The sequence below is a fragment of the Chiloscyllium plagiosum genome, unplaced genomic scaffold, assembly GCF_037043375.1.
Source record: "Chiloscyllium plagiosum isolate Xiang-an unplaced genomic scaffold, Cpla_swu_hap1 HiC_scaffold_42, whole genome shotgun sequence".
Lineage (NCBI taxonomy): Eukaryota > Metazoa > Chordata > Chondrichthyes > Orectolobiformes > Hemiscylliidae > Chiloscyllium > Chiloscyllium plagiosum.
Genome location: NW_028270180.1, coordinates 3,678 through 30,104, shown reverse-complemented (window position 1 = coordinate 30,104; position 26,427 = coordinate 3,678). Strand labels below are relative to the sequence as shown.

Genomic DNA, 26,427 nt, shown 5'->3' with positions numbered 1-26,427 from the left:
TGTACCCGTCAGGCAGGGAGGAAAGGGTCGTGTGAGGGAGCCGTGGTTTAATAAGGAATTGGAATCCCTTGTTAAATGGAAGAGGGCGGCCTATGTAAAGATGAGGCGTGAAGGTTCAATTGGGGCGATTGAGAGTTATAAGGTAGCCAGGAAGGACCTGAAGAGAGAGCTAAGAGCAGCAAGGAGGGGACGTGAAAGGTCCTTAGTTGGTAGGATTAGGGAAAACCCTAAGGCTTTCTATAGGTATGTCAGGAATAAAAGAATGACTAGGGTAGGAATAGGTCCAGTCAAGGATAGTAGTGGGAAGTTGCGTGTGGAGGCTGAAGAGATTGGGGAGACATTGAATGAATACTTTTCGTCAGTATTCAATCAGGAACAGGACATTGTTGTCGATGTGAGTACTGAGTCACAATTAAGTAGAATGGATGGCTTTGAGGTATGTAGAGAAGAGGTGTTGGAAATTCTGGAAAGGGTGAAAATAGATAAGTCCCCTGGGCCTGATGGCATTTATCCTAGGATTCCCTGGGAAGCAAGGGAGGAGATTGCAGAGCATTGGCCTCCTCGTTGTCTACAGGAGTAGTGCCAGAAGATTGGAGGCTAGCAAATGTGGTTCCCTTGTTCAAGAAGGGGAGTAGGGATAACCCTAGTAACTATAGGCCGGTGAGTCTCACTTCTGTTGTGGGCAAAATCTTAGAGAGAATTGTAAGGGATAGGATTTATGAACATCTGGATAGGAATAATGTGATCAAGGATAGTCAGCATGGTTTTGTGAAGGGCAGGTCGTGCCTCACAAACCTTATTGAATTCTTTGAGAAGGTGACTAAGGAGGTGGACGAGGGGAAAGCAGTAGATGTGGTGTATATGGATTTTAGTAAGGCGTTTGATAAGGTTCCCCATGGTAGGTATGGCATTGAGGGTGAGTTGGAGGTTTGGATTAGGAATTGGCTGGCTGGAAGAAGACAGAGGGTAGTAGTTGATGGCAAAGGTTCATCTTGGAGTGCCGTCACTAGCGGTGTTCCGCAAGGATCTGTTTTGGGACCATTGCTGTTTGTCATTTTTATAAATGACCTGGAGGAGGGGTTAGAAGGTTGGGTGAGCAAGTTTGCGGATGATACGAAAGTCGGAGGAGTTGTAGACAGTGAGGAAGGATGTGGCAGGTTACAGCGGGATATAGATAAGCTGCAGAACTGGGCAGAAAGGTGGCAAATGGAGTTCAATGTAGCTAAGTGTGAGGTGATTCACTTTGGTAAGACTAATAAAAAGATGGGGTACTGGGCTAATGGACGGATACTTGGTAGTGTGGATGAGCAGAGGGATCTTGGTGTCCATGTACACAGATCTTTGAAAGTTGCCACCCAGGTGAATAGTGCGGTGAAGAAGGCATATGGTGTACTGGCTTTTATTGGTAGAGGAATTGAGTTCCGGAGTACTGAGGTCATGTTGCAGTTGTATAAGACTCTGGTGCGGCCGCATCTGGAGTATTGTGTGCAGTTTTGGTCGCCATACTATTGGAAGGATGTGGAGGGACTGGAACGGGTGCAGAGGAGGTTTACCAGGATGTTGCCTGGTATGGTAGAAAGATCGTATAAGGAAAGGCTGAGGCACTTGGGGTTGTTTTCATTGGAGAAAAGAAGGTTTGGGGTGACTTGATAGAGGTGTACAAGATGATTAGGGGTTTAGATAGGGTCGACAGTGAGAATCTTTTTCCACGTATGGAGTCAGCTATTACAAGGGGGCATAGCTTTAAATTAAGGGGGGGGGGTAGGTATAGGACAGATGTTAGGGGTAGGTTCTTTACTCAGCGAGTCGTGAGTTCATGGAATGCCCTGCCAGTAGCAGTGGTGGACTCTCCCTCATTATGGGCATTTAAGCGGGCATTGGATCGGCATATGGAGGATAGTGGGCTAATGTAGGTTAGGTGGGCTTGGATCGGCGCAACATCGAGGGCCGAAGGGCCTGTACTGCGCTGTATTCTTCTATGTTCTATGTTCTAGCTCTATAAAGCCCCTAGTTAGACACACTTGGAATATTGTGTTCGGTTCCAGTCGCCTCACTATAGGAAGGATGTGAAAGCTTTCGAGAGGATGCAGAGGAGATTTATCAGAATGCTGCCTGGACTGGAGGCAGGTTTAAAGAGATAGGGATTTTCCCATTGAAGCAAAGAAGGATGAGAGGTGACTTGATAGAGGTGTGAAAGGTGATGAAATGTATAGATAGATTGGATAACCACAGACATTTTCCCAGGGCAGAAATGGCTATCACAAGGGGGCATAATTTTAAGGTGGTTGGAGGAAGGTTTAGGGGAGATGTCAGAGGCATGTTCTTTACATAGAGAGTGGTGGGTGCGGGGAATGGACCCTGTATAGTAATATGTAATAATATAGTAATGCAATCGTATAGTCAGATGCATTAGGGACATTTAAGTGACTCTTAGATGGGCACATGGATGATAGTAAAATGTAGGTTAGTTTGATCTCAGAGTTGGATAAAAGTTCGGCACAACATCAAGGGCCGAAGGGCCTGTATTGTGCTATACTGTTCTATGTTCAGTAATCACCATCAATTAGTAACGTGTCTTTGCCTAGCAAGAAATTTTCCATGAGTTGCTCCCACATTTGTAATCCAGTTCTGCCACTTACCTTGCATAGTCCACATTGCTCAGACTCCTATAAAATTCCACTAGTTGTTTCTCTCACCACAGATATCACTAATGTCCTTTAGGGAAGGAAACTGTCGTCCTGACCTGATATGGCCTCCGTGTAACTCCAAGCCCGCAGCAATGTGGTTGACTCTGAAGTGTCCTCTGGGTAATTAGGGATGAGCAATAAATGCTGGTCTGGACAGCAAAACCTACATCCTGTAAAAAATCACTTTTATAAGTCCAGTGTGAACTTTAAGAAATAATTGATTTGTATTGTAGTCTGTTCCAAAACTTACAACGGCGGGCACTGAATATGTGACAACCAACTAGTTTACAGAATAGTAAATGTCAGTTTTGTAAAATCTGTGAATGGGTCAGATATATGCATTACAGCTATAAAATATCAGTCATGGCTGTGAAATTTTAACAAGTGGATGACAATCAGAAGAAAATGAAATATTCAGGGAGCTAGACTCGACAAGTAGGACTGAATTGGCACCAAAATGTTTAGGGCTATGTATTGAGAACTTGAGGTTTCTCAAGTATGACAACAATTCAGCAACAAGAAATAAAGCATTGCATTTTCTTGTCATATTTTCCAAGCTCATTATGTGCCATGGCTTAGTGATATTACAAAGATTAAATATTTTCCTTTATCCTGCAAATGAACATATATTTTAATAACTATCCTGAAAGGTTCACTTGTGAGAAATCACTCTTCATGTTGAATCCTCATGACTTATCACATGATATTACTTTGGGGGCAAGGCAGGCCCCAAGAACTAACTCTGATGATATGGGAATTGAACCACACTGTAGCCATCCAGCCAATCTGAGCTAACTGTCAGTAATCACATTATGAGAATTGTGAAGTCAGTTAACTATCTTCTAAAAGAAATTATTTGAGGAAGTGGTAAATAGTTATTTGTACCATATGCATGCCCAAGATATTTTCTCATTTTCTTGCAAAGAGAAATAACAAGCAGTATGCATTGGATGTAGTTAGTCAAAAGTCACTAATCATGATTTACTTTTTGCCAATAATTATAACATTTTCACCATCCTCTAAGTCATCCCATTTTTCTATAATGCTAATGGAATTTTTAGTTAACATTTAATGTTACAGAAAACATCCCTAATATCATAGTTCAGGTGGGGGGAAATGATGGAAGTGCCTGCAACGTTTTTGGTTTAGAACTAAAGCAACATACTTATTGCCATTGGTTTCATTGGGACCTTTATTAACATTTAGTATCAAAATAATGTGGAGATGATGATTGCAAATGTCCTTAACGTACTTGAATTAAACCACTAACTTTCTTCTCATCTGTACAGGTAACTCCCATGGATATAGTAATGGGTGAGCGACTCTTTGGAATTTTGGCACATGTAGCTGCTTCAGACCTTCCCCAGCCTCGGTTGCTTTCATTATTAGGAGAAATCAAGTAAGAGCTAAAATATGTTGATAGCACAGTTAAACAATAATTCCATATGTATTAAAACTGTCCGTCGCTATATTTGTAAAAAAAAGGTTCATCTTTATTTTTAATGTAATTGCCGAAGCACTTAATGGGGTGATTTGGAGAAAGTTGTGCTCTGTTGGAAATGTCCTGGTAGAAGCACACTCACTTCTATGTGAGAGGTAATGAGTCATTTCCCAATCCATAGACTTGAACACAAATTCCAGACTAGCCCATCCAGTGTTATACTGAAGGACCATTGTATTGCTGAAAGTGATGCCTTTCAGATTGAAACGTAGTGCCCACCTGTCCTTTCTGGTTGAGATACAAACTCCCACAATAATCTTGGAGAAAAGCCAGCTAATTCTGGCGTTATTGTAGTGGATGAATGATAAGTATTCATACAAAATGGTAATGAGGTTTGAAGAAGAGTCACACTGGACTTGTAATGATATATAGTTGGCTGGGCATATAAACAGAGACATGCATCACCTATGTAAAGCAGTGTTTTGGTCTCAATTGGACAGTTGCCTAATTCTTATCTTTGCATTGGAGATCAGAAAGGATTTGCAAAAAAGGTTACAGGGATGAAGAACTGACTGAATGGATTGATTGGCAAAATTGGGATTTGCTCCTTTGAGAAGAAAAGGTTGGGAGATTTGCTTGAAGTTCGTAATCCTGAGCAGCTATGGAAAAAATGTTCTTTCCTGTGAGGATCATCAGGTAGGTAGGGTACTCCTGAACTCTTTTCCCTTAATGAACATCTCATTGGGGTAAGAAGCAGAATGTCTAGAGCAGATATGAGGAAAAAAGTTTTCATCCAGATGGTGATAGGAACCTAGAATTCACGTCAGTAAGTGTGTTAGAGGCAAAAACCTCATAACATTTTACAGGTATTTAGATGTGCACTTGTGATGTTAAGGCAAATAAGGCTTTTGGCCAAGTTCTGCAAAATGGAAATTAAATAGTTAGGTCATTGTTTTTAACCGGCATGGGTGTGATGGGCTGAAAAGTTCTCATCGGTTCAGGATTGGGAATTGAAGGACCCTGACTTATGGTGAATGACATAAGAGCAAAAAGTGGCCTGATGAAAATCTTCTACTCAGCCAGTGGCTAGGATCTGAAAAGCACTGTCTCAAAGTATGATGGAGTTATTTTTATCAAACAGTTCAGTTAAGTTATGACGTACGCATAGAGCAAGTCTTGAACACGGACCTTCTATCCCAGGACACTATCACTGCATCACAAGACCCGTGAGTGTGTGGTGAAAGCAGATCCAATCATGAGTTTTCTATGGGAATTAGATAATTGTCAAAGTTTTGGGGAAAGAGTGAAGGAGTGAGATTTGCTGTGATGTTTTCATGGAGAGGCACCATGTGCATAGCAGGTTTAATGGTCTTCTGTGCTGCAATCACACTTTGATTGTAAGCTTTTTTCTTTTCCTACACAATAACGTGGACGAAGCACTAAATACGCGGACAAAATTTTAAAATTCAAATTGTCTCAAACTGACAAGTATTGCACTTTCTTCCCCTCCACTCTGTATTCCCACTCTTATGAAATTCCCACTCCTTGCATTTATTTAGAATGCATACCTTCTCTTGTTCGGAAAGATAGGGTTATAATTGGTTTTAAGTCAGTAAAGGTGGTGGAGATGAAGGAAAGACAGAAGCGAAGTGAGGAGTTTTATCTTTTGAAGAGATATTGAGCAATTTAGGCCTATACAGTATTGTTTAGAAGAATGACAACAGCTCTAATTCAGGTATATAAGATATTAAAGGGGATTGACAGTATAGACGTAAAGTAGATGTTTCCTCATGTGAAGCAGTTGAGAGAGGTCATAATATTCGGATAAGCAGTAGCAGATTTAAACTAGAGGTGAGAAGGGGAGTAGAGATAACCCTATAATTATAGACCAGTGAACCTTACTTCAGTTGTGGGTAAAGTGTTGGAAAAGGCTTTAAGAGATAGAATTTAAAATCTTCTAGAGAGAAATAAGTTGAGTAGGGATAGTCAACACAGTTTTGTGAAGGATGGGTCATGTCACACAAACCTTATTGAGTTCTTTGAGATGGTGACCAAGCAGGTGGATGAAGTTGATGTGGTGTATATGGATTTCAGTAAGGCGTTTGATAAGGTTTCCCACCATAAGCTATTGCATAAAATATGGAGGCGTGGGATTGAGGGTAATTTGTCTGACAGGTTCTATTGTGTTTTCAAAGAGATGAGTAGATATAGAGTGAGGCTGGTACAGTGGCTGAAATCTATATGGATTTTGACAGTGATTTTGATAATGTCTCACATGGGAGACTGGTCAAGGAGGAAGAACCTTTGGGATCCAGGGAAATTTGGCAAATTTGATCCAAATTTGGCCTTGTGACAGGATGCAGATTATGATGGTGAAGGTTGTTTTTGTGACCGGTGGCATACCATAGGGTTTGATACTGGAACCCTTGCTGTTTGATTATGTAGGTGTGAATTTAGGAGGTATGATCATTAGGTTTGCAGAGGATAAAAAAGTTGGTGGTGTGGTAAATAGCAATAAGTAAAGCCTTAGACATACTTTAAATTCATTCATGTGATGTGGCCATTGCTGACCGGGATTTTCCATCCTGAGTTGCCCTTGAGAAGGTGTGCTGCTTTCTTGAACTGCTGTAGTCCATTGCCATAAGAATGGGAATTCCAGGATTTTGACCCAGTGACTACAAGATGATGTAGATTGTTGGTCAGATAGACAGAATAATGGCAATGAATTTAATCCTGAAAAGTATGTGGTGATGCATTTTGGGAAACTAACAAGGCAAGGGAGTACTCATTGAATGGTAGGACCCCAGGAAGAACAGAGAAACAGAGAGACCATGGTGTCCATGTGAAATGGCAGCAAGAGCACCAGTGCTGACAAAATGCCTCCTCTAAGCGAGAGAGACTGCCTCCAAGCTGGTTGGCCACAGCAAGTGTACTGTGCACAAGTATGTAAACAGGCCAACAAGCCGAAAGGCCACATTAAGGCCAGGTGTTAGATTTGGAGGTAAATGAGCACTTTGATAATAGTAACAACAGTTTGGTTATGTTTACTTTAGTGTTGGAAAGGGGTAGGTATATATCACAGGGTAAGAGTTATAACTGGGGGAAAGGCAATTATGATGCAATTAGGCAAGATTTAGGATGCATAGGATGGGGAAGGAAACTGCAAGGGATGGGCACAATTGGAAGGAGGTTAAGGTGAGGGTGATAGGCCGGAGAGGGGGTGGGGGCGGAGAGGTCGGGAAGAAGATTGCAGGTCAAGAAGGCGGTGCTGAGTCCGAGGGTTGGGACTGAGATAAGGTGGGTCATCTTCCGCCTCGGAACCCTCCAACCACAAGGGATGAATGCAGATTTCTCCAGCTTTCTCATTTCCCCTCCCCCCACCTTTTCTCAGTCCCAACCCTCGGACTCAGCACCGCCTTCTTGACCTGCAATCTTATTCCCGACCTCTCCGCCCCCAGGCCTTCTCCAGCCTATCACCCTCACCTAACCTCCTTCCACCTATCGCATTCCCAACGCCCCTCCCCCAAGTCCTTCCTCCCTACCTTTTATCTCAGCCTGCTTGGCACACCTTCCTCATCCCTGAAGAAGGGCTTATGCCCGAAACATCGATTCTCCTGCTCCTTGGATGCTGCCTGACCCGCTGCGCTTTTCCAGCAACACATTTTTCAGCTCACAATTGAAATGTGGACCTTATTCAAGGAACTGCAAGTCTTTGATAAGTATGTACATGTCAGGCAGGGAGGAAGTGGTCGAGCGAGGGAGCCGTGGTTTACTAAAGAAGTTGAATCTCTTGTCTAGAGGAAGAAGGGGGTTTACATAAGGATGAGACATGAAGGCTGAGTTAGGGTGCTAGAAAGTTACAAGTTAGCCAGGAAAGATCTAAAGAGAGATCTAAGTAGAGCCAGGAGGGGACATAAGAAGTTGTTGGCAGGTAGGATTAAGAAAAAACCTAAAGCTTTCTATGGGTATGTCAGGAATAAAAGAATGACTAGAGTAAGATTAGGGCCAATCAAGGACAATAGTAGGAGGTTTTACATGGAGTCCAAGGAAATAGGAGAAGTGCTAAATGAATATTTTTCGTTAGTATTCACACTGGAAAAAGACAGTGTTGTTGAGGAGAATACTGAGATACAGGCTACTAGGCTAGACGAGGCTGAGGTTCACAAGGAGAGGAGGTGTTAGCAATTCTGGAAAGTGTGAAAATAGATAAGTCCCTTGGGCCAGATGGGATTTATCCTAGGATTCTCTGGGAAGCCAAGAAGGAGATTGCAGAGCCTTTGACTTTGATGTTTATGTTGTCATTGTACACAAGAATAGTGCCAGAAAACTGGAGGATAGCAAATGTTGTGCCCTTGTTCAAGAAGGGGAGTAGAGACATCTTGGTAATTATAGACCAGTTGAGCCTTACTTTGGTTGTTGGTAAAGTGTTATCAGAGATAGGATTTATAATCATCTAGAAAAATGTAAGTTGATTAGGGATAGTCAACACGATTTTGTGAAGGGTAGGACGTGCCTCACAAACATTATTGAGTTCTTTAAGAAGGTGACCAAACAGGTGGATGAGGTTAAAGTGGTTGATGTGTTTATGGATTTCAGTAAGGTATTTGATAAGGTTCCCCATGTAGGCTCTTGCAGAAAATATGAAGGCGTGGGATTGAGGGCGATAGAGGAGAAGAATCAGGTACGAGATATTAGACTAGAAAGGATCGAGGTTAGTTATGAACATGTGTTGTGAATTCTAGAAGGAGTGAAAGTAGACAAGTCCCCTGGGCCGGATGGGATTTATCTGAGGATTCTTTGGGAAGCTAGGGAGGAAATAGCAGAGCCTTTGGCTTTAATATTTGAGTCGTCATTGTCTACAGGTTCAGCACCAAAAGACTGGAGGATTGCAAATTGATTAGATTAGATTACTTACAGCGTGGAATCAGGCCCTTCGGCCCAACAAGTCCACACCAACCTTCCGAAGAGCAACCCACCCAGACCCATTCACCCCTTCACCTAGCACTATGGGCAATTTAGCATGGCCAATTCACCTAACCTGCACATCTTTAGATTGTGGGAGGAAATCGGAGCACCCAGAGGAAACCCACGCAGCCATGAGGAGAATGTGCAAACTCCATGTTGTGCCCTTGTCCAAGAAGGGCAGTAGAGATGACCCTGGTTATTATAGACCAGTGAACCTTACTTCTGTTGTAGGAAAGGTTTTGGAAAGGATTATAAGAGATAAGATTTGTAATCATCTAGCAAGCAACAGTTTGATTTCAGATAGTCAACATGGTTTTGTCAAGGGCAGGTTGCGACTCACAAACCTCATTGAGTTTTTTGAGAAGGTGACCAAGCGTGTAGATGAGGATAGGGAAGTTGACGTGGTATACATGGACTTCAGTAAAGCCTTTGATAAGGTTCCACATGGTAGGCTGTTGGAGAAAATGCAGAGGCATGGGATTGAGGGTGATATAGCAGTTTGGATTAGAAACTGGCTTTCTGAAAGAAGGCAGTGAGTGGTGGTTGATGGAAAGTATTCAGCCTGGAGTCCAGTTACTAGTGGTGTGCCACAAGAATGTGTTTTGGGACCACTGCTGTTTGTCATGACTTATAAATGACTTAGTCGCAGACATAGGGGGATGGATTAGTAAATTTGCAGGTGACACTTAAGTCGGTGGAGTGGTGGACAGTTTGGAAGAATGTTACAGGTTGCAGGGGGACTTGGATAAACTGCAGAATTGGGCTGAGAGGTGGCAAATAGAGTTCAATGCAGCTAAATGTGAGGAGATGCATTTTGGGAAGAATAACAGGAAGGCAGAGTACTGGGTCAATGGAAAGATTCTTGGTAGTGTGGATGTACAGAGGGATCTTGGAGTCCATATACATGGATCCCTGAAAGTTGCCACCCAGGTTGATAGTGCTGTTAAGAAGGCATATGGTGTGTTAGGTTTCATTGATAGAGGGATTGAGTTCCGGAGCCATAATGTCATGCTGCAACTATACAAAACGCTAGTGCGGCCACACTTGGAATATTGTGTACAGTTCCGGTTGCCATATTTCGGGAAGGATGTGGAAGCATTGGAAAAGGTGCAGAGGAGATTTACCAGGATGTTGCCTGGTCTAGAGGGAAGGTCTTATGAGGAAAGGCTGAGAGACTTGGGTTTGTCCTCATTGGAAAGAAGAAGGCTAAGAGGGGATTTAATAGGGACATACAAAATGATCAGAGGATTAAATAGGGTAGATAGTGAAAGTCTTTTTCCTAGAATGATGACGTCAGATTGTACGAGGGACATAACTACAAATTGAGGGGTGATAGATTTAAGACAGATGTCACAGGCAAGTTCTTTACTCAGAGAGTGGTAAGGGCGTGGAATGCACCACCTGCCAGTGTAGTTAACTCAACCACATTAGGGAGATTTAAACAATCCTTAGATAAGCACATGGATGATTTTGGGATACTGTAGGGGACGAGCTGAGAATACTTCACAGGATGGCGCAACATCGAGAGCCGAAGGGCCTGTTCTGCGCTGTATTGTTCTATGTTTTATTTGGCAGTTTGGATCAGAAATTGGCTAGTTGAAAGAAGACAGAGGGTGATGGTTGATAGCAAATGTTCATCTTGGAGTTCACTTACTAGTGGTGTACCACAAGGATCTGTTTTGGGGTCCATTCCTGTTTTTTATTTTTATAAATGACCTGGATGAGGGTGTAGAAGGACAGTAGTGCAGATGAGCAGAGAGTTCTTGGTGTTCATATATTTAGATCCCTGAAAGTTGCTATCCAAGTTGATAGGGTTGTTAAGAAGGCATATGGTGTGTTAGCTTTTATTGGTAGAGGGATTGAGTTTCGGATCCACAAAGTCATGCTGCGGCTGTACAAAGCTCTGGTGCAGCCGCATTTGGAATATTGTGTACAGTTCTGGTCACTGCATTATAGGAAGGATGTGGAAGCTTTGGAAAGGGTTCAGAGGAGGTTTACTAGGATGTTGCCTGGTATGGAGGAAAGGTCTTATGACGAAATTGAGACTGTTATCGAGATTAGATTAAATTAGATTCCCTACAGTTTGGAAACAGGTCTTTCAGCCCAACCAGTCCACACCACCTTCCGAAGAGTAACCCTGCCAGACCCATTTACCACTGGCTAATGCACTTAACACTATGGGCAATTTACCATGGCCAAATCACCTGATCTGCATATCTTTGAACTGTGGGAGGAAACTGGAGCACCTGGAGGAAACCCATGCAGACACGAGGAGAATGTGCAAACTCCACACAGTCACCCAAGGCTGCAATCGAACCTGGGACCCTGGTGTTGTGAGGCAGCAGTGCTAACCACTGAGCCACCATGCTGTTGGAGAGAAGAAAGTTAAGAGGTGACTTAATTGAGACGTATAAGATAATCAGAGGATTAACAGTAATAGACTTGCCACCCTTAAGGGCATTTAAATGGTCATTGGATAGACATATGGATGAAAATGGAATAGTGCACATTAGATGGGCTTCAGATTGGTTCCATAGGTCGGTGCAATGTCGAGGGCCGAAGGGCCTATACTGCGCTGTAATGTTCTATGTTCTCTGTTCTATTAAGTAAAAAAAGGGTGACTTGTTGATGGGATACCAGCCTCTGTGCATTTCACCATGTTAACAAATCCTTGAAAGCAACAAAATAGGTGAATAAAGCATTTAAGAAGACACATGGAATGCTTTCCTTTACTAGTCAAGGAATTAAATGTAAGAGCTGAGAAGATATGATGGAGCTGTATGAGATATTAACTCAACCATAGCTGGAATATTGTGAGCAGTTCTGGTCACTGCACTGTGATGGGAAATAATTATACTAGAGAAAGTGCAGTGGAGATTCACCAGGAGGTTGTCTGGTCTGGAGCAAATCAGCTATGAAGAAAGTCTAGATAGTCTGGGTTTGTATTCCTTTGAGCAGAGGGGGTGACCTATTTGAGGTGTACAAAATTATGAAATGCATAGGTAAGATAGATAGGAAAAAACATATCCCCTTAGTTGAGAGAATAGCATTCACACGCCACACATTTAGGGTTATGGGCAGGGGGCTTTGAGGGTATTTAAGGAAGGATTCATTTTTCACGTGGAGGGTGGTAGAAATCTGGAACTCTCTGGATTCAAAAGGTGACGGAGGTAGGAACCATCGCATCATTTGACAAGTATTTAGATGAACATTTGAAGTGCCATAGTACACAAGCTTATAGGCCAAGAGCTGAAAAAAGGGACTTGAGTCGATAGGTGCTCAATGACAGTTTGTCGACATGATGAGTTGAGAGTCTTATTTCCAGGCTGTAAAACTCTATAGCTCTATTACGCAAAGATGGCTCACTATGACCTCTCCAGGACAACTGTAAATAGCATTAAATCTTGGAGCAGCTCGTGATGGATGCCTTGAAAAAATGAAATACAGCTGTAAGATCAGATTTCCAATACTAATGGGGCTTATAATTCAGAAAAAGAGAAACTTGTGAATGTGGAGCCTAAAATCAGATTGATGCTCTTCAGCGTGGAGCTAGAAGGCTCACCTCTTCAGTGTCTCATCAAAAACCATTGGTCCCTTTAATTCTGATTTTTATTTTATTGTGGTGGCAAGCAAAAAACAACTGGATAGAGCAGGTAGGTGATCTAAATGGGGTCTTTTGCATCATCAAAGTGATCTACAGAGTAGTCTAAAAATTGAGAACCAGTGATCTAACAATTTTTAACTCTGTTCTTTCCCCACAGATGCCTGTTGAGTTGATAATTATTGCTGGTACTTTCTGTTTTCCTTTAAAAAAAAGCCCATTCAGGGATGTTATGAAACACCTCTGGGGCAGGTGGGAATTGAACCTGGGCCTATTGGCTCAAAGGTAGGGGCACTACCGCTACACCTCAAGAGCCCTTCCTAAGTGATTTTTGGTTTTTCACCAAATTGCAGATTCGGCTTCTTCTAATTTTGTAATAGTGACTTAGTGTTTAATTTGCTGAGAATAAAAAATATGTTAATTGTTCATGCAGGCATGTTGCATCCTTCAGTTAGGTCAGACCATTGCTCTGAGGGCTCTTGTGGTGCAGTGATAGTGTGAAGGCCTGCTTCAAGGTGTGTCATAACATAGAATCACAGAATTTTACAGTACAGAAGGAGGTCATTTGACTTATCGTGTTTGTACCGACTTCCAAAAGAGCTACCCAACTAGTCCCATTCTCCAGGCCTATCTTCATATTCCTCTAACTTCATCACTTTCAAATATATATCCAGATCTCTCTTGAAACCCCCACCACTCTCTCAGGCAGTGCATTCCATATCATATCAACAAGGCCGTCTATGTGTGGAACCACAGAGGTGGGTGAGATACTTAATGAGTATTTTACGTCAGTATTTACTGTGAAGTCGGACATGGAAACTAAAGAACTTGGAAAAGTAAATAGTGATTTCTTGAAAAGTGTCCATATTACAGAGGGGGTGGTGCCGGATATCTTAAAATGCATAAAGATGCATAAATCCCTGGGACATAATCTGGTTTATCCTAGATCTTTGTGCGAAACGAAGGAAATGATTGATCGGCCCCTTGATAAGATATTTGTATCATTAGTAATCATAGAGTCATAGTCATAAAGATGTACAGCATGGAAACAGACCCTTCGGTCCAACCTGTCCATGCTGACCAGATATCCCAACCCAATCTAGTCCCACCTGCCAGCACCCGGCCCATATCCTTCCAAACCCTTCCTATTCATATACCCATCCAAATGCCTCTTAAATGTTGCAATTGTACCAGCCTCCACCACATCCCCTGGCAGCTCATTTCATACACGTACCACCCTCTGCGTAAAAAAGTTGCCCCTTAGGTCTCTTTTATATCTTTCCCCTCTCGCCCTAAACGTATGCCCTCTAGTTCTAGACTCCCTGACCCCAGGGAAAAGACTTTGTCTATTTATCCTATCCATGCCCCTCATAATTTTGTAAACCTCTATAAGGTCACCCCTCAGTCTCTGATGCTCCAGGGAAAACAGCCCCAGCCTGTTCAGCCTCTCCCTATAGCTCAGATCCTCCAACTCTGGCAACATCCTTGTAAATCTTTTCTGAACCCTTTCAAGTTTCACAACATCTCATGGGAGAAAGTGGAGACTGCAGATGCTGGAGATCAGATTCAAAAAATGGGGTGCTGGGAAAGCACAGCCGGTTAGGCAGCATCCGAGGAGCAGAATAGTTGACGTTTCAAGCATACCTTTTCATCAGGAATGAAAAGCCACATTCTTAATGAAGAGCTTACGCTCGAAATGTCGACTCTCCTGCTCCTCGGATGCTGCCTGACTGGCTGTGCTTTTCCAGCATTCCGTCTTTTGACTCATTCATAGCCATGGTTGAGGTGCTGGAAGACTGGAGGGTGGCGAATGTGGTGCCATTATTTAAGGAAAAGCCAGGGAACTATAGACCGGTGAGCCTGCCATCAGTGATGGGTAAGTTGTTGGTGGGACATGGTTTATGTGTATTTCGAAAGGCAAGGACTGATTAGGGATAGTCAGTGTGGCTTTGTGATTGGGAAATCATGTCTCAGTAACTTGATTGAAGTAACGTTTTTGAAGAAGTGACAAAGAAGATTGATGAAGGCAGAGCAGTGGAAGTTGTCTATATGGACTTCAACAATACGTTCGACAAGGTTCCACATGGTAGACTAGTTAGCAAAGTTAGATCACGAATCCAGGGAGATGTTCATTTATACTTGGCCTCTGTTTCCAATCTTTTAATCAACTTCTGATCCATGCTGCCATGCTATCAATCCCAATCATTTCTAATTTGCTCACTAACCTACAGCGCAAACTTTTAAAATGGGTGTTGACTGTAATGCGATTACAGCACCAATACTTTAAATGTTGTTTCTAAAGCATGATTTTTCTAAAATGTGGGCTTGCACAAGAATGCAACCATCGTGTTATAGAAGAACTGACTGTATACAACATCCACAGTATTACCCTCATCCACTGTCTATGTCACTTTGTCAAAGAATTCAGTTGAATTTGTCAGGCGTGACCTGCCCTAACAAAGGTATGTTGACTGTCTGGTATTAGCTTATTTTTCTCTAAGTGTATAATACTTTATCCTGTATTCTGGCCTCCATCAGTTTTCCGCCTATTAATATCAAACTGACAGGTCTGTAGTTACCCCTGTTGCTCTTTGTCCCTTTCTTAAACAATGGTGTCACATTTACAATCCTCCAGACTACCAGGACGAATCCTGTGCACAGAGCTTCTTGAAAATTTCTGTCAACGGCATTGCAGTTTGCTCCCTTAACGCTTTCAGCAATCTAGGATGTATCCCATCTGAGCATGGCAACCTCTCTACCTGGAGTGCTGCCAGCGTTTTTGGCACTTCTTTATCTTTCATGAAATTGTTCGGTTGCTCAGCATCCATATTTTCAACTGGGGCATTGTCACCATCTTCTAATTTGGGAAAGACAGAAGCAAAATATTCATTTAGTACCTCTGCCATATCCTTTGCTTCAGTGAGCAGCTTACCCAGCTTACCCAGCTTAGAGTGGGCCCCACTCTAATATTATACTATTAACATGCTTGAAGAACATTTTATTACTTGTTTTAGCACAGCCTGTCATCCTTTCCTCATGCTTCGTCTTAGCCGCCTTTATTCTCAAAGTTAGCCTTTCTCCTGTATTTGAAATACTCTTCCTGATTTTTTTATTGCTGTTATTCTGGTATGCATCATATGTCTACTTTTTCTTCCTCAACAGGTTGGTTAAAAAAAAAACTCCATTTGATAGTGCTTAACTGAGAGTGTGCGTATGTTGCCATTGAAGCCTATGTTTCAGTCCTTGCTGATACAATGAATTAGTAGCAAGTGAGTTAAGCTGTCATCTCCATAAAAGAAAACACTGTCCCTATGTAGCTCCCTGTTTTCTTTCTCCCTTCTTTCTTAAATAACGTGGCCTGTCACCTGCCAACCTGCAGGAACTATTCCAGAATCTATAGAATTTTGAAAGGTGACCACCAACCCATCAATTATCTTTACAGCTACTGCTTTTAGTATTTTGTTTCTCTTTTTTCTCAGGAAGAAACAGCTGCAATTCATACTAGAGGGAAAAGGAAAGAAATCTGGGATAACCCTGGAGGAATCTAAGGATAGCATAAAGCTTGGAGGTGAGACAGTAGGCCGAGCAATCATGAATTACCCTAATAAAGACATCATCACTGAACAATTCAAGGTAAACATCAATCATTGTTTATTTATTATTGTATGGGATGTTTAGACCATTTTGGAGGACAGTCAAACATAACCCTGTCAACCCTGAAAAGCTTGAGGACTAGTGCCAAAATTGGACAACTAGTCAAACAACATATTCTTGAATGATACCTTACCTATAGAGTCACAAAAATCACCATTTCCATCCCTAGGAATGTCTAGTCCCACTGACAAGTCAGATTAGCAGAAGTGATGGTACAATGAGATAAAGTCAAAAGGGAGCAGACCTGGGAGTCCTCAACATTAACTCTGGACCCCATGAAATCTCATGGTATCAGGTCAACATGGGGAAGGAAAAAACTCTTGCAGATTACCATGTACCATCTTCCCTCAGCTAATGAATCAATACTCCTACATGTTGAACAACACTTGGAGGAAACACAGAGACTGGCAAGGGCACAAAATGTACTCTGGGTGGGAGATTTCAATGTCCAACACCAAGAGTGGCTTGATAGCAGTACTACTGATTCAACTGGTCGAGTCCTAAAGAAGTTTGCTACTTGAGTAGGTCTGTGGTAGGTGATAAGGGAATGGTGATTCTTCATCAATGGATGCAAAATGTTAACTCTGTTTTTCTCTCTAATTTGCTGCCAGATCTGCTGAGTTTCTCCAGCACTTTCTGTTTTTGTTTCAGAGTTCTAGCATCTACAATTCTTTGTTTTAATTTAGTAAGACTGACCACCACACAGTCCACCAAAGTCCCATCTTCATACTGAGAGTACCAGAGCAGATGTAGCAACTTAAGACTGGGTTCCATGAGACACCATGGGCCATCAGCAACTGCAAAATCGTACTCCAATACAATCTGCTAGCTCATAGGTCAGCACATTCCCCCAATCTACCAAGATGATCAAGCCAGGGTTCATTGAACTGTGGTTCAATGAACATTGCACAACCTGGGAGGATAGGTGAGGTGGGACCTTTAAAACATACTTGGATGAGCACTTCAAGTGCCTAATATGGGAAACTAGGAATAGTATAGGTAGGAGTGCATTTTTGGTGATACAGACTTGATGGGCCAAAGGATATCTTCTGGAGGTATGATGCTGTGAAGGATGACTGCTAGGGGCATCATCAAATATATCTAAAAATGCGTTGTGCACCAAGTGAAGCTACAAACAGGGCTACCTGAGTGCTAAGTGACATAAGCAGCAAATGATAGACAGAGCTAAGAGATTCCATGTCCTATGGATCAGATCTAAGCTCTGCAATCCTGCTACTTCCAGCACGAATGGTGATGGTGAATTAAAAAGCTTACTGGAGGAGGAGGAGACTCCAAAGATATCTTCATCCTCAATGATAAGAGAGCCCAGCATTTTAGTGCAAACATTGGGCTGATGCATTCAAAATAATCTTTGGTCAGAAATGCTGGTTGTTGATCTGCCTTGGCCTTCTATGAGGACCCCAGCATCATAGATGCCAGTCTTTGGCCAATTCGATTCACTCCACATGATATCAAGAAACAGTTGGAGAAACTGAATACTGCAGAGACAATGGGCCATGATAATATTCTGGCAATCGACTTTTGCTGCAGAACGTCCCATGCCCCTTGCCAACCTACCGCCCCGTCGACCATGACCCCACCCCCCCATCACCAAACCATCATCTCCCAGACCATGCAGAACCTCATCACTTCAGGAGATCTCCCACCCACAGCTTCCAACCTCATAGTCCGGGAACCCCGCACTGCCCGGTTCTACCTCCTTCCCAAGATCCACAAGCCTGACCACCCTGGCTGACCCATTGTCTCAGCATGCCCCTACCCCACTGAACTCATTTCTACCTACCTCAACACTATCCTATACCCCCTAGTCCAGGAACTCCCCACATACTCAAGACACCACCCACGCCCTCCACCTCCTCCAAGACTTCCGTTTCCCCGGCCCCCAATGCCTCATCTTCACCATGGATATCCAGTCCCTCTACACCTCCATCTGCCATGACCAGGGCCTCCAAGCCCTCCGTTACTTCCTCTCCCGCCGTCCCCAATAGTACCCTTCCACCGACACTCTTATTCGTTTGGCCGAACTGGTCCTCACCTTTAACAATTTCTCCTTCGAATCTTCCCACTTCCTCCAGACCAATGGGGTAGCCATGGGCACCCGTATGGCCCCCAGCTATGCCTGTCTCTTTGTTGGCTACGTAGAACAGTTGATCTTCCATAATTACACTGGCACCACTCCCCACCCCTTCCTCCGCTACATTGATGACTGCATTGGTGCCACCTTGTGCTCCCGTGAGGAGGTTGAGCAATTCATCAACCTCAACAACACATTCCACCCTGACCTTAAATTTACCTGGACCATCTCTGATACCTCCCTCTCCTTCCTGGACCTCTCCATCTCCATTAATGACGACTGACTTGATACTGACATTTTTTTACAAACCCTATCGACTCCCACAGCTACCTGGATTACACCCCTTCCCACCCTACCTCCTGCAAAAATGCTATCCTGTATTCCCAATTCCTCCGCCTCTGCCATATCTGCTTCCAGGAGGACTAGTTCCACCACAGAACACACCAGATGGCCTCCTTCTTTAGAGACCGCAATTTCCATTCCCACGTGGTTAAAGATGCCCTCCAACGCATCTTATCCACATCCCGCACCTCCGTCCTCAGACCCCACCCCTCCAACTGTAACAAGGACAGAACACCCCTGGTGCTCACCTTCCACCCTACCAACCTTCGCATAAACCAAATCATCCGCTGACATTTCCGCCACCTCCAAACAGACCCCACCACCAGGGATATATTTCCCTCCCCACCCCTTTCCACCTTCCGCAAAGACCGTTCCCTCCGTGACTACCTGGTCAGGTCCACGCCCCCCCTACAACCCACCCTCTCATCCTGGCACGTTCCCCTGCCACCGCAGAAATTGCAAAACCTGCGCCCACATCTCCTCCCTCACCTCCATCCAAGGCTCAAAAGGAGCCTTCCACATCCATCAAAGTTTTACCTGCACATCCACCAATATCACTCACTGTATCTGTTGCTCCCGATGCGGTCTCCTCTACATTGGGGAGACTGGACGCCTCCTAGCAGAGCGCTTTAGGGAACATCTCCAGGACACCCGCACCAATCAACCCCACCGCCCTGTGGCCCAACATTTCAACTCCCCCTCCCACTCTGCCGAAGTCACCTCACCCTCACCTCCTTCCACTTATCGTATTCCCAGCACCCCTCCCCCAAATTCCCTCCCCCCTACCTTTTATCTCGGCCCGCTTGGCACACCAGCCTCATTCCTGAAGAAGGGCTTATGCCCGAAACGTCGATTCTCCTGCTGCCTGGCCTGTTTTTCCAGCACCACACTTCTCAAGTATTAACATGGATCCCACATAAAAAGCTGGTGAGCAAAATTAAAGCACATAGGATTGGAGTAACATATCGCAGGATGGAGAATTATTCAACAGACAGGAAATAGAATAATTGTTTTCTGGGTGACAGTTTCCAGTGGGGTACCATGCTTGACTGTTTAATGTTTGGGCCCCAGTTATTCAGAATGCCTATAATTGACCTTGATGAGGAAGCCAAATGCAATAAAGCCAAGTTTACTGACGTCACAAAACTGGTAGGATTGTGAGTTATGAGTAGTATGTAAGTGGCTTCAACATGATTTAAACAAGTTGAGTGTGTGAGCAAATAAATGGTAGCTGCTGGATAAATGTAAAGTTATACATGCTGGTGTGAAAAATGGGAAGGCAGAATATTATTTAAATGGTGATAGATTGGGTAATGTGGATGTGCAAAGCGATTTGTACGTCAGTTGTACATCCAGTCAATGAAAGTAGACAAACAAGCAGTTAGGAAGGCAAATGGTATTTTGCAAGAGGATTTGAGTTCAGAGCAGGAATGTCATATTACGGTTATACAGGGTCTTCATAAGACCACACCTGAAGTATCTTGTGCAATTTTGGGTTCCCTGTCTAAAAAAGGATATACTTGCTTTGGAGACAGTGCAGCGGAGGGTCACTGGACTGATACCAGGGGTTACTGGGCAATCTTATAATGAGAGACTGAGCTTGTTTTCACTAGAGTTTAGAAGAATATGAAGGGATCTGATTGGAATGCATAAAATGTTAACAAGGCTACTCAGACTAGATGCAGAGAGGGTATTTCCCCTGTCTGACAAGTTAAGAACAAGGGGACACAGTCTCAGGATATGGGGTAGGCCATTTAAGACTGAGATGAACAATAATTTCTTAACTTGGAGAGTGGTCAACCTGTGGAATTCACTATTACAGAAGGCTGTGGAGACCTTGTCACTGAGTCAAAAAGGAAATTGATAAATTTTCTGATGTTAAAGGCAGTGCAGATAATGGAGAGAAAGCAGGAATCTGGCACTGAGATATAGCATCAATCATGATCATATTAATTGGCAGAGCAGACTCAAAGGGCTGAATGGTCTACTCCTAGTCATTGTTTCTATGCTTCACAGTTTAAAGAATTGCTTACAACCTAGTAAAGTGACCTGGGCTTAAATTTAGTGTAAACCTTTGAGATTCAAGTCTCCCCTGTTACATATAATTGCTCTTAATACATGTTTGGACAGTTTTGGCCCAATTTAACAGTACAAGACTGTCCATTAAAGCTCTTGTAATAAACAAAAAGATGACTCTGACTAAAATAAGGAGTGCTTGTCTGCAGTTATATATTTGAATAAAGAAAAGTAGCCATAGTCTTACCAGGCCATGGTGCTGCTCTCTCATTAGAGAGAGAGAGCTGTATCCTGAGGGTCACCACACCTCAGCTGAAGAGAGAAGTTAAGAAGGAGAATATGTTACATCAGCCATAGCAGGAATTGAACCTACACTGTGGCCATTACACTATATTGTAAACCAGGAACAACCACCCAACTGAACTAAACCGTCCCACAAAATTCAAGTAGAAAGTGCTTTATACCTGACTTGGCTTGTTTCATGCAAAAAAAAGTATAAATCAAGGTAAATCCTCAAAATATTTTGCATAAGGTTTGACTTGTGCCCTATCCTTTGCTCTTAGCCAAGACACCCGTGCTTTTCATTTTAATGTAAATACCGGTAACTAAAACCTGGTCGGTTACCTACCAGGATGGTTAAAAAAAAGTAATGGTAATAGTTTCAAATGTTTACAACAAAATCTCAAAGTTGCCAACCAATTGCAGTTCGGAACTTTTAATTGGTTTTATTGGAGGTATGTATTGACATAAAAAACAAACAGCATTTATTTTGTTGAAGTCTGCATTGTGGCGAACACCACCACTCATGGAGCAGTTGCTTTGGGTTTGACTTACAAATAATGACAAAACCTTCCACATTAAAAGGGAATCCAGTCAACAAAAATAATTGTTCATTTCTGATAATATCCATGAAGATAAAAGTTTGTTCAGTGTCAGTCACTGTGTTTATTTACTAAGAACAAGATTTACAAGGATGTTACCGAGACAAGAAAGTTTGAGTTATAAGAACAGGCTGGATAGACTGGGACTTTGTCCCCTGAAGCTTAGAAGGCTGAGGGATGAACTTAGAGAGATTTATAAAATGAGGGTCATGGATTGGGTAAATAGACAAGGTTTTTCCCTGGTGGTGGGGCAAGTCCAGAATTAGAGGGCATTGGTTTAAGGTGAAAGGGGTAAGATTTAAAAGGGCTCTACGAAGCAACGTTTTCACACAGAGGGTGGTACCTATATGAAATAAGCTGCCAGAGGAAGTGGTAGAGGTGGGTACAATTACTACATTTAAGAGATATTTGTACAGGTCCATGTTTAGGAAAGATTAAGAGGGATATGGGACAGACAAATCAGACTATTTCAGTTGAGGAAACCTGGTCAATTTACACAAGTTGAGCCTGTCTCCGTGCTCTGTGACTCTTAACTGCATCTGCCAGGTATAAAAATGCTGATATTCAAAATGCAGCCACACTAAAATTTAGGAAGAACAAACAACGTACATTTGGCCATGGATTCATCTCATTACAGGATTTATTGTAAGATGTAACTAAAGTTACATGTCTGCTCAAAACTCTCTTACTTGTAGCAGCTGCAGGTGGATTACAATAGCTATTATTAAGTTAGCACTGATAACACATTATATTTGTAGAAATGGCCAGCTCAAATTATTTTAGGTAAGAATGTTGTACTTTTAATCTCTAGATCTGATTGGTGAAGAGGCACCAAATCCATCTGATTATTTCTGTCAAAAAATTATGTATATACACTTCCACTGTACGTGACAAAAGAATAGTATGAATCCAGCATTCTAATGATGAGATGCAACTTTGCATCTGCCAAACATTAGAGTTTCCAGTCTTGCCACAGAGAAATGCAACCTGACCCGATCACAAAGCTCATGTTAACATTTTCAAAGTGTTGGATATCTTTACTCAGAACTCTGAGGATAATATTAAGTGTAGAGGGTGCAAGGCATAGGCAGACAAACAAATATAATAAGTTATTTACTAACTGTTCCTTTGTTTTCTCCCATATTTAAAATCAGGAAACAAAGGCATTTTGCCAAGTATATGTGCAGGAACTGGTTAAAGATGCTGCTCTTATTGATGTTAAAAACGAATCTCTACAGAAACTCTGGCCTCAGATATTCATTGAACTTGTCCGGGATTGTGTAATCCAGATGAGCAATAAAAACACACATATGAAACTATGTCTGAAAAGCATAATGGACCAGAAATGAAGAGCAAACGCAACCCCATTTTAGCTCTAGTTCAGCATCATCCATTCTCTGCCACATGACCTGATGCAGTAAAACCTGAATCACAAAATCTCCACTTGTAAAGATTACTGGCTACAAAGTGTTGTTTCTTCAGGATTTGTATTTCATTGGAACAAACGTTGTCAGATCACATACTTTAACAAATTGGGATTAAGTAACTAAAACATGAGATAAGAGTGCACAGGAGTGAAGGAAGCCAAAGCCATTCTTCAACTAGTCTTCCACCTTCAGCTGCTGATGTACTCTAAGAGCACTTCAGCAGGACACTGTTATCCAGAAATCAGGTTACAGTGGAAACTTCCAGTTTTAACTGCGGACTTTATTCATTTGTGGGACTAACTTTAAAGTTTGCTTCTAATGTAATGTTAAGATGTGTTGCAACCTAGGAGTACCTGTAACCAGAGTTTGCAAGTTGTTTATTCAGTCACCTTTCTCTCTTTGTTAACTGTGTAGACATGTCAAAATACACTGCACATTGGGGATCTCTGTCATACAGTAGTGGTTTGTTATTAGACCTTTCGTCCCACCAGTTTAATTATGTATTGTCATGAATTCTGAGTGAGATGTGGCTTATTTTATGGCTCTCTCACCTCCCAGTCAGAAAGTACTGAGTTCATTCTAGAGACTTGAGCATAAAAATCAAGCTTGGCACCCCGGTGCCGTACTGACTGCTGCATTGAAGATGGGACATTAAAACAAGGCTCTCTCTGCCTTCTCAAGGGAGCACAAAAAATTCCATGAAACTGTTTTAAGGAAGAGGAAGTTTGTTATTGCTAGTGTCCTGGCCAGTATTTGTTCTTTCAGACAATATCAGAAAAACAAATAATCTGGTCATTATCACATTGTTGTTTCTGGGAGCTTTCTGTGCATAAATTATCGTTGTCCTTCCTACTTTAAAACAGATGTCAAAAAGTCTTTCATTGACTATACAAGGTTTTCAGATGTGGTCTTGAATGATCCAAATACATGCAAATCTTTGCTTTTTATTCCTCTGGGGCAGGCTTTTATCTGGTTTTTAACTGGATTGTCAATTTTCAGTAAACTCCTGTTGAATATGGGACTTAAAAACTGAACAGAAGTTTACTCATCTAACTTTTTAAAGTTTTAATAAAATGTCTAAACCTGTCTCAAGGTCATGTTTGTATGACTGAACTTGTTCTGTGTTTATGCATTTGTGATTGGTCTTGTTTTACATAAACAGAAATTCTTTGTGCACTGCTTTTCTTTAAAGTTCCCTCTACCACCTGATTTTGGAATAGGTACAAACTGGAAGTGTGATTTCATACACTAATTGTGCTTCATATTCTTTATATTGTTTATCTGTCAATGTAAAGGAAGATTTTATAGCATGATGCTCGCTAAATCCACTTCACCGAACTAAAGGAGGCTTGACGTTGGACTTTGTGTATTTAAGCAGACTATTGCAGGAAATCTAGCAAGTTGTACACATTGCTGAGATAATATTTAATATTTTAACACAGCCGTACTAACATCAGGAGACTTTCTGTATCTCAATCCTGTTCCACCATTCAGTTTGGTCGTAGTGGATCTGTGCCTCATTTAATTGCAAATGCTTGATACCCTAACTCAACCACAATATATCAATCTTGTCAAAAGCCAGGTTTTATTTGATACCTGTGCTGCTATCTGACACGACTATGTTAAAATTTAAAATTATCCAATAATGTGCAAATTACATAGTCAATTTATGACTAATGTTTCAATGTCAAAACTGTTTATTGTGTCATTAAACCACGCATTTGTGCACGTTACTTATGATATTTTCAGTTAAAATAAAACTAAGATGTGTCTCTTTTCAGCATCTTAGTCGGAGACTGACATATGTTGCCTATAATTTGTGGTTCGCTAAATGGGACTTAGTTGTCCACGTGATATGAATGTGGTTGTGCACTAATGAGATTACTGTCTGCGGTGCAAAGCCACAGAATTAACTAGAATGAAATGGGATTCTAGTTTGTAGTTTAGTAAGATGTCTGTCATTATAGTAATTATTAGAATAATTAAAAGTTGCGCAACTGATACCATTCTGATTTTGATTATAAAATACTGACAAACAATCCAAGTTTTATATCAGTACCTGTTAATGGAGAGGCTGTTTCATTAATGTAATTGACTGGTAATGATTTTCCTAAGTACCTATTTGCTTGCTCATTATTTTATTTCTTAACCTTTCTTTCTTCTTCAGTGCTGATTCCAAAATAAGATGATTAAAGTTCATTTCAAATTGATTCAGTGTTTTTTCATTGTCATTGTTAGGATTTAAAAATTGTCCGACGTTGCTACTGGAAGCAGATTGTGAAACCCATGAGCAAATATGTAACTAATATGGGATGTAGCAGTCTAAGGTGAAGAATAAACCTGAAATAAATTAATTAGATAAATAAGATATTAAATCTGACTTGACAGATAAGTTACACACTGGTCGACTGTGTTTTCCAATCTGACTCCTCTAGCCAGCTCTGCCATTCAGTAAAATCATGGATGACCTGATTGTGGCCTCAACTCCACACTTTTGTCTACCCTGTAGCTTTGACTCCCTTATGCCCAGAATGTTCTACAGCCAATTAAATACATGTGATATATAGTCATATATTTATTCAGGGGTGTTATGGAGTAGTTGTGGAGGGGTGTTTTTCTGACTGGAGGTCTGTGACCAGTGTGTTCCACAGGGATCAGTGCTGAGACCTCTGTTGTTTGTAATTTATAAAAAGGATTTTGATGAACATGAAGATGGTTTGATTAATAAGTTTGCTAACAGCATGGTCAATGTGAGAAACAAAACTCACTCACGATTCAGCCTGAGACAAAGCCTTGGAAACAAGAACATTTTATTCTTTATGGCCTTGCAAGAACGGGCGTTTGCTCAAGCAATCAGGCTAGCAAAGGCACGCGAAAACAAAGCATGTAAGCATTTTTATTCAGTTTGCAAGTTGCGGAATCATGCCTCCCTTTTCCCATCCTATCATAAGCCGATTACCTCACTCGTTTTTCTCTAATTTTCCTTATCTGGCTACCCTGCTGTCCTTGTCCTTGTCTGTTACAGCCTGTCTGTTATTTTATCCAGTTCCCCTTATCATACTATAAGCTTATTGTGAAATGCTCCTACTGCTTCTTTTGTGGTCAACTACAACACTTTAAAGTTATTTCTTAGTTTAAAACTATTTCTTAAAACCTTTATATTCGTTAAAATCTTAGCCTTAAGTATGCTGCAAGAATCCCGCGACCGTTTGTGTAGTGTTCCCCTTCCCCTCCCCCCACAACACCCCCTCACCCATCTGCAAAAACAACATCTCTAACCACCACCACCTGCAGAAACTACATTTCTAATCAAGTTCT

The 26,427-nt window shown here is 41.9% G+C and overlaps 1 protein-coding gene across 5 annotated transcripts in view; it reads left to right on the top strand.

Moving 5' to 3' along the window:
• lrrc49 (leucine rich repeat containing 49) overlaps positions 1-24,909 on the top strand; it is a 274,354-nt gene extending 249,445 nt beyond the window's left edge. For all 5 annotated transcript variants that reach the window (XM_087982207.1, XM_043680302.2, XM_043680301.2 and 2 more), the window contains 3 exons: positions 3,977-4,086; positions 16,174-16,327; positions 22,837-24,909. In XM_087982207.1, the coding sequence (XP_087838333.1) occupies positions 3,977-4,086; positions 16,174-16,327; positions 22,837-23,031 (459 nt within the window). In that variant the 3' untranslated portion in view covers positions 23,032-24,909. The remainder of the gene's footprint in view (positions 1-3,976; positions 4,087-16,173; positions 16,328-22,836) is intronic.
• Positions 24,910-26,427: the final 1,518 nt, after the last annotated feature.